Consider the following 14,521-nt stretch of genomic DNA (forward strand, 5'->3'; position numbering starts at 1 on the left):
CTGCTGTGGATCTCGAATGAAAGCAGACCAGGAAATTGCTAAGACTGCTTGCAATATCCGTCCTTACTGAGTCCACATCTGTCAGCCAGGCCAGGCCAAGGGTCTTCCCCTTAAAACCACATCAGACAGTGAAAATATCCGTACAAATTAATACCATCTCTTCTAAGCTAGCACCAGTTAATGAAACAACCACCATCTTCTCTTTCTCACTCAGTGTTGGTCATCTTTGCATAAAGTGAAAAGGTACATGCGTGCAGGGCCGAGAGACCCAGGCGTAATCCACGGGTTTGCGACCTAAGCTTGATAAGGCGGAGGAGAGCTGCCCATATCCTGGACCCAGCCCCGAATGTTCCCGGAATGTTTCCCTTCAGGCAGCCGCCGCAGCTGGGAAGCCCCTTCTCAGAACTTGTGGATTATAGAGGAAAAACAACGGCTGGGTTTGAGAAAAACTCTCCCCCACCGCACAGACACGCACAGGACGCTCAAAATCCCTCAAGCGTCCATGTATGTTTTTGTTTCCCTAAAGAAAGCAGGAGTTAGGGATGGCTCGTTGTGGATGAAGAGTGTTGTTTTGATGTTGGAAATATCTACATCCCATTAGCGGCTTAACTCTCCTCCGCTGTCATGTTCTCCGACTTTATCCAGAAACACACTCTCGAACGCAAACATTGGGATTCGAGTGTTTGCCCACAAAGAGAAATGTTTAGATGGCGCGTGAGTGATGGATCTGCTCTGGGTTTGTGACACACTTGTGTTAGACTTCACCATGTTTTGTGGATTTGAACGAACCCCGAACCATAAGCATTCAACTTTGGGGCGTAACACGATCTGTTCCTTTTACGGGCATGGTACCCCAAATCATGCGGCTTTTTGGGAAGAGCTACTATAACTATCCTAAGTGCTTCTCATTTGCTGTATTTTTCCTCACTCATCGTTGTAGTCCTGAGGTCTTTCTGGGGTGTTTATGATGTGCTAAACCTAATGAGATGGCTCCCTGCAGACTGTTTAATATCTCTTAAATGGGGAGATAACCTCAGGTCAACGATTCTTCCTCCACACTTACACAGGAATATACACATAGCACATTTGTTGAAAGTCTGGACTCATCTTTGGTTATGTCCTATACTTTCTACCTGATGTTTGCTTGGATAATGATTTTACAAACATCCTTCCACAGTCAGGCTATTGATTATGGGCAAAATGCTAAATGCGTTCTTTTAAGGCAAAGCACTCTTTTCAAAAAAATCTTCTTTTTTTTTTATGCACTGGTCCATTTTGAGATCTTAAGCTATTGTAAATCCATATAACTTGTCTCCTTTTAGACAACTTGGAAGATAACATCCAAAATACATATTTTAGTGTTCATTTTATTACATGCTATTTGCAGAACCATTTTCTCCAAATTGTATTTTTCTCCTACACAGATTCAGAAATCTTCACTTCAGTAGCACATACATGCATTAAACAATTTAGTTTTACTCTTGTCTATATTTTGAAGAGATTTAGGTATCAAATGCCTCATTAATAAAACATCTTATCCCTACATTTTTGTTTTGTTTTGTGTTCTTTTTTTATTTATTTTCTTTTCTTTTATTTTTTTAAAGTTATTTTTAGTTTACTATATGGAGTGAAAAAATATCCAAAACCTTTTGCTGTAAAATACAACGTCTTTATTCAATGTTCAGATTTCTCTAAATCTCAAAATGAATATAAAAGTTTTATACTATAAATTATATTGTTGTGATGCTTCAATTTATTTAAAATGATTTATTTCAATTGTAAGTATTTAATTTAATTTATTTAGTCAAATAGTATTATCTATTTATTAATCATCAGCTAGAATGTTTATATTGGTGCATTCCTTATAATTATAGCATAATTATTACAATTAACCAAACATGAAAAAGTTCCTTTGCTGTTGATTATATTTTTTCTCTCTTCCTATTTATAATTTATTTAAAGTAACCTTTGAAGACATTTCGTCCATTGCATATGAATCCAGCACTTATAAATATATAAAGACTGAATTTAAGCAGTTTGATGTGTGCAGACCCAAACTGAAAATAAGCATTATGACCAATCAGAGAAGCATTAAAACCAAACTGAAATGTAAATAATTTGAAATTACAGTATATTGTCATGGTCACTTTGTAGTAATGGTAGATGGTCTTTCCCAAACACACTGCCTGCAAGCAACATAACAAAACTTAAACTCACCCATTATAATCAACACATTGTAAATAAGAGATCTATTTTGCAGTGTATACAGCTTCAATGATTACAGTATTCCAAAACAGTGGACTGCAGGGCTCAAACCGTCACATGAAACAGTTTAAATCTGCTGAGACAGCTTTGTTGATTGTAATGAAATGGGAGTGTTCATCACTTTCAGTATACAATTTATGAAATACTTGCATAACAGTGTAATTTTTCTTGCCGCTAAGTGGGTCAGTGTAAAGTTGACCACTGTCTTTTTCAGTGATTGCAGAAATGCTGTGTGTGTGGGTGTTGTTTTTGTGACCTCTGCTAGTGGTTTAGTCCTCCTACATCTAACACTGACCCAGTCTGACTCTGACCGCATCCCTCCGGAGAGGACTGTGGCAACTCTATTCATTTACAGAAGTCATTTTGTTTCTCGTTTACTTACACGATCCTTCTAGAAGAGCTTATGCAGCTGCTTTCTGTATCTGTCTGTCCGTGTGAAATGACATTGACTCAGTTCTGTAATATCATACCATTCCCATAGTCCATATTATTAAGCAGCACAACTCTTTATAACATTGATAATAATAAGAAATGTTTCTTGAGCTCCAAATCTTTGACTGATGGAGCAAAAATTCAGCTTTGCCATTACAGGAATGAATTATATTTTAAAATTGACGAATATAGAAAACAATTATTTCACAATACTGCTGTTTGTCCTTTATTTTGGATCACAGCCTTGGGTGAGCAATAATTTCTTCATTCAAAACATAAAAAAACATCTTGTAAACAGCTTAAGTGTAATAGTTTTATTATCAATATGCAGTTTTGCTAAAATAGTGTTTAATAATGATAGTCTCAGGCTGTAATGAGCATGTACAAGGAAGAAGTTCCTGGATTTTCCAAAATCAGTTGCATGCCAATAAAATCTTAAGATGTTTTGTTTTAGTATATATAGTCTCACGTACCCAGACCTTCAGACTGAAAGTCTGGAATTTATGGCAGCTTTCATTGGCCAAGACCTGCCCATGAAACCGATTGACCGACATGTCAGACAACCAATCATAGTTCGTTTCGTTCATTGTCATGTTCCGTTGAATGGAAATGTCGCCACAATAACAGACCGGTGTGTAAAACTCTTGGATGTATTTTAAAGATTCTGTGCTGCGAATACTTTTGTATTACTTTCATACTTTTGAAAATCCAGTGTTTAGTTGATCCTGATAAGCACTCGTCGGTACCACAATATCTTTGTTTCCAGGCGGAACGTTAAAGAACGCGATGCATGTCTCGCGGAAATCCTGTTGAATTCAACCAATCCGATGACGACTTTGACACACCTGAAGTGTTTCACTTTTGTGTCCCATATGCATCAGACGTTTAGCCAACAGTCCTGTGGCTGTGCCGTCTGAGGCTGAAACTAAAGTAAATGCAGTCTGTAGTCTGTATATATTTCTATCTTTAAGATTTAAGAATCGCCTCTTTCTATAACTAAGAATAAGCTGTAGGGGGGATCAGACTTTATTCTGTACAAAACCTGTACATAAAGTGCATCCACGGGGCACCATTAAATTAACAACTTCACTCTTTGATAATTAAATTGAAATGTTTTTATCTCTGTCTCTTCTTCTTTATAGCCTATATTCATTTGTCTTTCTTCTCCACTCTGTCTCTCTCGTTGGCCTTTATTATGCTTGTGCTGAATGCTCTTTATCAGAGCTGCTCTGTAAAGGTGGATTGCCAGGCAACAGAAGGTCATCCTCCCGTTTAAATGGTCACCGTGGCTACAGTCTGAGAACTGAATAAACAAATCCGTGTGAAATATGCTCATTACAGCTCGTAAGGACAGTCAGTGATGGAAAACACCTTCACACCTCCTTGTAAGGGGCTTTTTTTATTGTCGCTGATAAATTCATTCAATTAAGACACACTCACAAGATTGAAAAGCAGAAAAGTGGACCTTTTTTATCTAAAGCATTTAGACCTGAATTCTTGATTACAAGAAGTTGAACAGTTGTCTTTTTGCAATTATCTTTTCTAGCTGAATGAACAATTTATAATGCATGAAATAGCTTTTTAAACAATTAACAAATTATAACAATTATTTACATGCAAACTACGTAAATATGTAAATATTTATTGATTTATTTTAATTGGCAGCATGCTACAAATGCTGTGCATAAATGTATGATGTTGAAATAAAATATTTTTTTAATGTTTTATAGATTATCTTGTTTTGAATTAATAATTTTAGATATTATGACAGTTCAGGATATAATTGGATGGGTATTTGAAGTATGTTTTGTCAGCGGTCACTAGTTTGTAGGCACTCCTTAGGCTGCTGTCCAAAAAGTCATGTGATAATTGGGGTGCTTCAGGGATGGCTGTTTTATCGATCGTCTAAATGCTTGACCATGCACCATCAGCCCGGGTACTGTACTGATCAGAGACACGGGGAAATAATCAGAGATGGGGCCAATTAGCTAAAAAGAAACACTTAAAAGTAATCTAAAACTGATGTGAAATATTCATACAATTGAGCTCAAATTGGAAGTCGATCTGCATTTCCTGAAGCAAATAGCAGTGCTTGAAATGCAAGGAAAATATTGTTCAAGTTAAAAGTTTTAATTAGTAATATCAGTGCAGGGATGCTTTCAAAACACTGTAATAATACTGGTCCTATTTTTGTAGTGTTTTGTGTGAAAAATAATAAAAAAAATACTTTTTTTGTTTTGCATTGACTGCATGATTTGTTTTGCTAAAGCTAATTTTCATATATTATATCTTAGAAAAATTACAGCTTGAATAATGGGTAATGGTTGTCTTTCCTGTTAGCTGCGGATCACTTCCCACCCAGTCAGAGTCGTGAATGTACCAATCTACTTTTCTCTCCCTCTTTCTCTCAGTCCACCTTTCCTACCACAACACCATTATTCTGAATCATTTCACAATCAGTGAGGCTGCAAGTCACATCGATGATGATTTAGGGTCTAAATCTGATATATAAAAACAGTGACCTCCGTAATCCTTGAATCTGAATATTGTGCATGAAATCCACAAGTTTCGACGAATGCATTTGACTCCTTCATGAGACATTAACCAAATCCAAGAGAAAGCTTTCCTTTCATATGAGCACCTCCCAATGTGGCTTAAGTAGCAAAGTCTGCAGCACATGCAGTTTTGGTTACATGGCAAATGATAGTATCTGAATACATTCTTTCCTACTGAGTTTCATAAGTGAAGCCAGGTTGTGACCAGTGGGACTCGCAAGTCACCCAGAGAGAGACTGATGGAAGAAATAAACCAAAGGGTAGACTGATAGGTGGAATAAACCCAAGGATGAAATGACATAGCGGGCGGCTTGAATGCTGCTTTGGTTGCTTCGGAGCGCAAATGCTTTTAAAGAGAGCTGGCAGGTGTTTTGATTTCGGTTGTGTTTTGTAGCTTTTAGAGTCGGCTTTGAGAGCTTTTCCACTTGAGCAAACCAGACGATGTGACACGCTCTCCAGAGAGTTGTAGTTTTGCTTTTCTGTCTGTTTTGCACAGGTTGTTGAGACATCTGGGTCTATTTCGGTTCAATTGTAAATAGTGCAGCTATTTTAGTGCCCTGGTTATGAGCTCTGTAAGATAAACAAGTGTTTATTTTAGGGGTCCAACACGTGCGGTGGGATTAACAGCGATAAACAGCAATCCAGAGAACTGGTGCACCACTAAAAGTTGTATTCACTGAAGGCAAGTGTATAAAGTACATAGAGAAAAATGCATTTATCTTAAATATACTATTCTCTCTGATTTGGTTTTGTGAACCCCTTGTTAATTTCAGTGGAATGGCTCAGAAGCCCGATTCACCAATTAATTTGAGTAATTAATTAAACTCAGTATTGTTTCTAGACATCCTTCCTTTTGTGGTATTTTACCTCTTTAAATAAAATTGTATATGAATTGGAGCGTGTCAGATATTACAATTGGGTTACATTGTCTTTTTTTTCTTTCCTTTTTTAAAGAAAGGTGTGCTATTATGTTTATGTTTGGCATGTTTTTAAATATTTATTTATATATTTCTTAAATTGTGTATATTGGTGAATTAAGGTTAATTGGGACATATCCCAGTAATGTAAATGGCAGGGAAACAAAAAATAAAATACATTTATTTTATATTTGATATCATGTCCTCTTAAATAAAGTTACTGTCATTTATTTTAGTTAAACTACAGCCATGATACTTTTATTATTAACATTTATTTTAATACAAGCAACACTGTAAGCTACTAATAAAACACTCAGTAACTTCTTTCAAAACTGTGAAATACTCTTTCTTAAAATATATCTAAAGGTCTGTCTTGAAGTCTTTGTTGAGATTTTGTGGGGGTTCTCTGTTAATTGGTGACTAATTGGCAAGTCTTACCCAACACCCTCTTTCTCTCTCACATTCCCTCAACAGAGACAAACATTCACAAACACACACACCGACACAACTAAATTTCTCACAGATAGAACGATCCCTGACAGCTTTTGGGTGCACAGTATGAAACCTGTGAACGAGAAAAATAAACTTGACTATTAGAGAGCACACAGGTCTACTTGGAGAACGTTTGAGAAATGTCAGAGAAGATGATTCAGCCCATAATCACTGTGGATGATGGCAATTATGCTCTCAGACATCATTGCTGTTCTTGAGCATGCCAGGGTGATGATTGTGAGCTGATAACTTTATTAGCATGAAAGAGGGTTGTGACAGAGGCTGATTTTGTTCTTGGTCCTGTGGCTGCTAATGAGATCATGGCTGTTTTTGGCATGAGCGTTGTTTTCCATCCCACATATAGAGCGTTACTGTTTGGGTTCTTTATTTCAGAGCGGGCAAAGTCTGCATAAAATAAATGTAAAATTAACAAATATGTTTGCTGGCATGGATGAAGTGGTTTTGAATTCATTGAATGATTTCCTCATTAGAGAGGAAGAAGATGAGACCAGATGATGTGCAAGATGAGAGAGAAATGTGAGAGATAAGACAAATCTATATGTGTGTTCGAATGTTCACGTTATATTATATTACATTAGGGACTTTTTTAATGATTATAATATTATTTGTGTTATTTAATAGTCATAAAAAACTGTTCAGTATTAGCAGTACCTCTATTGGTGTTGATACCGGGGATCTTGTATGAGACTGAATTTAAATGTAATAATATATTTTAGTATATAATATATAATAGTTGAAATGTATATTATATCATTTATCACAGAGTATTTAATGCTTTACATTTTATTTTTAATATAATTAAACATGCTGTCCTCAGAAATCAATAATTATTCAATTTATTAGCAGTGTCTGGATTGTTATTTGTGATCATGTATTGAATTTAATTATTGTAATACTTTTAATATGAATAAATATATTATATTATAAGAATACAGCCTATTTAATGTTATATTTTATTTATTTTTATTTAATGTTTATTAGAAAATTATATTTGTTATCTTGGTATCATTATATTATATTATATTATATTATATTATATTATATTGCGAATAAAGCAAAAATCCTTGATCATTTGAAGTTTAAGCCTATTTAATATTAATAATGGTATTTTTTAAATATTCATTGGTGATAATTCAACATGTTAATTTTGGATCTATGCTTTCCTTGCACCCCCCACCCCCTTATTTTGTTCATTCGATGTGCTTGCAGCTTTTGATAAAAGTGTACTACTTTTAGTTTTGTGTAACTCTTTTTACCATGGTTAAAATCTGCAGAATGTCCCATTTAATCAGAGCAGAAAATGTGAAAATAGTCTGCAAATGTCTTCTGGGCACACTTACGAGTGTATGGAAAGTCTTACGCCTTAAGCACCATAGAGTCATTCTCTATTGTTTTAGAGTCGACAAGCCATCAGTGCCATCCACACCTCACAAAACACGCAAGGCCTTCTCCTCCGCCAGAACAATCACCTTTATTCTCACCAAGGACAGGCTGCTCATTGTCCATTGTTCTGCGTAACAACAAACGCATTAGGCAGCAGAATCTGATGCTTAAGGAGTCGTGAGACTGCCTGAGAGCCGGGATATTAGTCAGTAGGATGTCACTGCCGAATGGGCGGAAAGTTTGACAGGAGCGTTTACTCGCTTTAGTGTGTGGATAACGAGGGCTTTTAATAGCAAGTTGTGTTTTCGATGCCAGAAACTCCTCTTTTGGTCCAAGATACCCTAGATAGCCTCCTGTGGTCATGTGATTAAGTAGGATTAAAGTGAAAACCCTCACATGTTAAGATATAAGACTTGAGTTTAGAAAAAGCCACTCAAGTTACTTAGCAACTTCCAAATTCACTTTTGAGGTTTGACTGTGTTTAATTTATGTTGGAGAACAAAATGTGAAAGTTTCTTCAAGTAAATGTAGCCACAGAGCTTGTTTGCCCATAAATCGTAACCGCTTTTCTAAAAACCCATTGAATTCATGAGGGAACCCGTGGCGAATTAGCCTCCGGCTTGGCCTACAAATTGCCATCATAACTGAACCGCTCTATAGAGAGAGGGAACACAGGGGCTTTAAAAGGGTAAAAACAAGGGAAAGAAAGACGGAGATTAATGATAAAGAGAGAGATGAATGTAAAGGGCATGGAAGACAGGGCTAAAGAAAAGAGATATTACAGAGCTACAAAACATTTCATTGAGACAAGATCAGGTGAAGGAGTGCTGCAGTCAGCAGCCCACAGGAATTCTGGGTAAAGGGAGGAGGGGAGGTTTTTAATGTGAAATAATAATACAGTCTTGTCACACACACACACACATACACAGCAATAATGACTCCATTTCTCAGATTTATATCTGATTGGCTGTCTATTTCACTTCCTGATGAGGAACTGTTGCCACAACAATGAGACGCCATGTCAGACATGTGACTGCACTGTTGTTGCTCTCTCTCATTATCTCTCTCCTTCTCTCTTTTTCAGCTCTCACAGAAGCTGATGTATCCAAAAAACCAGTGAAGGTCTCCTTCATCGACTCGCCCATCACCCAGAACAAATCTTCGTCAGATGCTTCTTTTTCCATGGCCAGCTTCATCATCATCATCCTCGCTCTGGGGCTACACTGGTCCTTCATCTGAAAGGCCACAAGCGCATACACACACAATGATCACATGCACACACGGGTGAACATCATAAAGAATTGTCAGGGTCTCATTTCCCCCAAAAATCCAAAAAAAAGAAAGAAATATATTTATATTTTGTAATAAATGTATGCATTTTACAAATTTGCCATTTTGACATTATGAATTCACAATTAAATAATTCATGGTTATATTTTTTATTAGCCATTACTTTGGTTGGCGCGTTTCCATTACGTTCAAATTGTGCAAATGGAAATTGTGAATTGAAAATACACCTAATGGAAATGCATGAGGTGGTTTTTCAGGCAATGTGAAAAGGGATGATTATCCAAAAAAAAAAAAACATCAAAGAGGTATACTTTATAAAAGTTAAAAGTCAACCACTTGAGCACTTGAGCAAGTGCGTGCTACCATCTGTGTTGCCAAGTCCATGATTGTTTTTGATGTTGCGGGTTGTAGTGACCCCAATAACATCATATTTAGGCAATGGAATGCGAATTTACCAGAGGAACCCTGACTGAAATAGTATATTTTACACCCCAGAATGTATTTTTTTTAAGGGGCACCACCCATGAAACATGTTTTGGCTAGTTTTGAGTAGCAATTGGGCAGGTTTTGTTATGACAACCTGGCAACCCTAGCATGCATATTTACATGAAATAATATAGTGCTCCAATCAGTTCTTAATATAATGTATTAAAAACATTTTGAATATTCAAAATGACAATGGGCCCTATCTTCCTATATTCCGAAATAGGTCTACTTCAGTGTCTGAAGAACGACAGACAAAAGACGCTCCATGTCTTAACCTTTAATTAAAACGCAGAACAGCTGTATCACATGCGCACTAGTCTAACGAACTTGTCTCTCTCTACTGGATCTTTGACTCTCTGCATTTACCCAACATAAACAGCACTTTCATAATGATTATGAAGTCTTTGCGCTACACTACATTCTTTATTATTAAACAAAGTAATTAGAAAAACGACGGAAATAGTGGGTTCACAGCGAATTATCAGAACTTCTTCAGTAAAACAGTTTTATTGTGCTTTATCCGGAAACCTAAGTATGCATCACATATTAAAAAAAATAAATAAAAAAAACTAGATATTTTGAGCACTCAATTGAAAATGTACATATAACATATCAATCATACTTACAAGTTGTGGTTCGGAGATGCTTGTTGATCCAAATAAAGAAGATAATGAAGATAAAAGGCAACATTTGAGTACGTATACAGGCAGAAGATTCGAAAATATAATGACTCGTTAAGGTGATTCTGAGTCGACTCTTTCTTTTGAGGGACAATATCTTTATTCATCATGCACTTTTTTGATTAATAACTTTGCAGACTGTTTACATTGATGGATAGCTAACTTACAAAGTGCAAAAGAGATCTTTTTCAAAAACCAGTATGACCTGCTCTTTAATATAATTTCTTGTTTCTTTCTTTTGATTTTGGGGTGAAATATGTAATTTCCTGACTGTTCATATGTGTTCTCCCACACTGTCTCCCTACATATTCACATTGCAAGGTTTCTTCATTATGTTCCCAGGCCCATTATGTGGAAGACTCCAGCAGGGAGAATAGCTGTTTAAATGTTAGCACTCTTCACAGACGTCTAATATCAGGACACAACTGTTATCATCACTGACTGGGACTGTGGAATGCATGAGAAAATATGTGCATCTGTGGAAACCGCTCATGACCACACAACAAAAAGAAAACAGAATCTGTATACCTAGTAAGCAAGGGATTTTACCACCACACACACACACACACACACACACACACACACACACACACACACACACACACACAGAGCATTATTGAATGAAACTATGAATGATATGCACATTGTACTATGTATATAGTTTGAACTGGCGCTGAATTTATAGGACAACAAATGTTTAAGTATCACACAGACTTTTTTTTAAAGGTGCTGTATGTAAGTTTTTGACTCTACTAAAGCATATAAATACCATAATATGTTTGCAGATATTTAAGAAACATGCTAATTTATCATACTTGTTTATCTAAAAAACAATGCTACAGTCAATTATAATCCTTTGAAAATGTGTTTTCTGGGCCAGAACTGCCCACTGCCAGTTTACCCAATTGTATTTCGACACCCCGGGTTGCCAGTTGGTGGAAAACACAGCATATTTAATTTAATTCATTGGGCCCTATTTTAACGATCTGAAACGCAAGTGTCAAAGCGCGAAGCGCAAGTAAGTTTGTGGGCGGGTCTCGGCGCTGTTGCTATTTTCCCGGCGGGATAAATGGCTCTTGCGCCCGGCGCAAATCTAAAGTGGGTTGGTCTGAAGCAGCTTCATTATTCATAGGTGTGGTTTGGGCGTATCGTGAAATAAACCAATCAGAGCGTCATCCAACATTCCCTTTAAAAGCAGGTGCGCAAGCTCCATTATGGATTGCTATTATTATGGCGTATTTACCAGGCGCACGCCAGGAGCGGTTCACAGCCGAGGAGACTGATGTTCTTGTAAGAGCAGTGAAAGACAGAGAAGTTGTGTTGTATGGGGATGGGAGAATAATTAGCCTGAATAATTTGTAAGCTAGATTTATGCCTATTTTGTTCACATCTTCGTGGCACACCACAATGATTTCCGTCATCTCATGTGTTAATATTTTTTTAGTGTAACAATTTATGATTTGCAAAAATAACTGTTGCATCTGTGTAGACATGAGCAAAGTGTATGCGCGTTGTGCACGCTATACATTATGGTCAAGCATGCGCCCTTAAAATAGCATAATGAACAACGCGCAACGCGCCACTGACTTTAGACTAGGTTTTTTCTGGTCAGTGGCGCAATTGTTTAATGGAACAGCAAAATAGCACCAGGGATTGTTTGCGCCGGAACACGCCTCCTTTTTTGCGCTGAACCGCAGAGGGAGCGCAAGTTCATTCACTAGTTTAGCGACGTGCTTCTGTGGAGGAAAAAGCGCGCTTTGCGCGGGTGCAAAATAGGAATGACACATGCGTCGGTGTACAAAGTCAATTGCGCTGGGTGCAAGATAGGGCCCATTGTCAGGTATGCTCGTTCCTGTTGGGTGTCGTCAATCTGGCAACCCCTGTGTGAAGAGGAGGGGCCGCGATTAAAAAATCCCTCTTCAATATTTTGAATTTGGACTGCAATACCTTGTTCAATCACTCAGTGTCAATCCTACATACAGCAACTTTAAGGTTGTTTCAGCTGTGACTGAAACCCACACAAACACATAGTTATAATAACATACATCTTACAAAATATTGGCAATGTTCTTGGGCTTTGCTGTATCCTGTTTGCACGACATGGATTTAAAGGGCTCAAAGCATCCCTTTAATACTTAACTTTTTTTTTTTAATTCCTGCATTTAGCTTCCAAGTGCACAGATTTTCTAAGAAAACACACTTTTAACTTAAAGATGATAGTTTATTAAACATATTTGATATATTGTGTCATTTGGAGTATACCCTGTCAGTTTCATGAGGTTCATATTTTACAGAATTACATATTTGAAATTGCACTAAACTTGCTTTATTCAAACTAAAAAAAAAAAAAAAAAACTAAAAAAAAAAAAACATTTCCCACCCAAAAGTGTGGTACAGGTTTGTGTGAACGTTTAATGAAAAAGAAAAAAAAAAAAAAAAAATCACAGATATGCAGAATGCCTTTCTTTTATAAATAATGAACTTAAAGCAAAGCAATGCAAGATGTTTAGAGATACCAAATATTTTCTATAATAGCTTCTTTAGCAATCTGTTCATAGCAACATAAAAACATTTTTATTTCCTATTACATGTTAACATTTAAGAGTCAGTATTAAAACATTGCTATAGTTCTTACACAGAAGCAAAAGAAGGTCTAATGAGTCTGTAAACATTTTTTATGTTTAAGCGCTTTCTTTTTGTTGTTTTTGTTGTTGTAGTTGCTGTGTCTGATTGCACATGAATTGCTACATTTGATTTCCCTCATGCATCTCTGATGTGGGTTCTATAATGTTTTTATATGAACGTTCATGAATCTTCATACATTCTTACATTTGCAAGCCAACCATTTAGCCTCAGATAACACAGATACACCTACAGGGTTTTAAATAACAGGGGTTTAAACCCCCCAAATTAGAGACAGAACAAAGGGTTTGGGGTTTTACCTTGTGCTTTCCATAAGGTCCAATTTTGGGTTGTTCTTTGAGAATGTCAGGTCATTATCATTTTATTATAGCAAATATCACAAATGTATGTCAAAAAGATTATATAAAAGATTTTAAAATGGTAAACCATTGTCTTATATGCTCAGCAAATAAATAAATAAAAATAAAATATTGGGATTGCATGAAGATCTTAGAATATTAAAGAAGAATAAGAGGATTTCATCCCCAAATAAGAAAAATGCTGTTATTGTTTAATAAACTTCACCCTCAGAATATTGTTAAAAAGTTCACCTGTTGTTTTATGCAGAAGAAAGTCATAGGCTACAAGTTTTGAATGACAACAGGGTCAGTAAATGACAGAATATTAATTTGGGTAAATTGTTTCTTTAATATTGCACTCCACAATGTATCTATAAATATTCCTTTATTTAAAAATAAATGTTGTTGAAGGACATTGTGTAGTTCGCACCCTGAATAGAGTTATGTAATGCCATGCAAAGCCGATGTTTTTACACCAATGTTGCAAACTGTCATTTCTGTGTACGACTGTAAAATGGATTGCGATTACAGCTTGTTTGCTGTGTTTTTTTTTTTATTTGTTTGTTTGTTCATGCTTTGGTTGGTACAGTTGAACACGTATGGCTCAGCGAATTAAGCTACTGAAAATCTATCAGATATACACAGCGCATATAAAAAGTTGGTTAAACGGCTAATAAAGTGATTCTCTGCTCAATTTTTTGATGTTTCTCAACACTTGAAATCTCCACAGTTGAACTTACAAAATATCAGAGAAAGAGATTTGGTTTATGTAAGTTTTGAATGGAGAAAACTATTTTAGAAAAATCTAAATAAGGGGCTTAAAGTAATTAAAGGGGCAAAAATTACCCAAATGAATAAATTAGAAAATAAAATATCTATAATTTATTTTTAATGATTTAAAATAATTTAAATGGAAACACCCCTCTCTCAGGCCTTCTAAAAGGGTCTCATTGAATCTAGAGAAGACTCTTTATTTTTATTTAATCTCAATGCATCTTTTTCATTCATGAAGATTAATT

The 14,521-nt window shown here is 36.0% G+C and overlaps 1 protein-coding gene across 2 annotated transcripts in view; it reads left to right on the forward strand.

Moving 5' to 3' along the window:
- gpc5c (glypican 5c) overlaps window positions 1-14,196 on the forward strand; it is a 115,524-nt gene extending 101,328 nt beyond the window's left edge. For both annotated transcript variants that reach the window (XM_052549692.1, XM_052549693.1), the window contains one exon: window positions 9,150-14,196. In XM_052549692.1, the coding sequence (XP_052405652.1) occupies window positions 9,150-9,304 (155 nt within the window). In that variant the 3' untranslated portion in view covers window positions 9,305-14,196. The remainder of the gene's footprint in view (window positions 1-9,149) is intronic.
- Window positions 14,197-14,521: the final 325 nt, after the last annotated feature.

This window comes from Carassius gibelio, chromosome B2, assembly GCF_023724105.1.
Source record: "Carassius gibelio isolate Cgi1373 ecotype wild population from Czech Republic chromosome B2, carGib1.2-hapl.c, whole genome shotgun sequence".
Lineage (NCBI taxonomy): Eukaryota > Metazoa > Chordata > Actinopteri > Cypriniformes > Cyprinidae > Carassius > Carassius gibelio.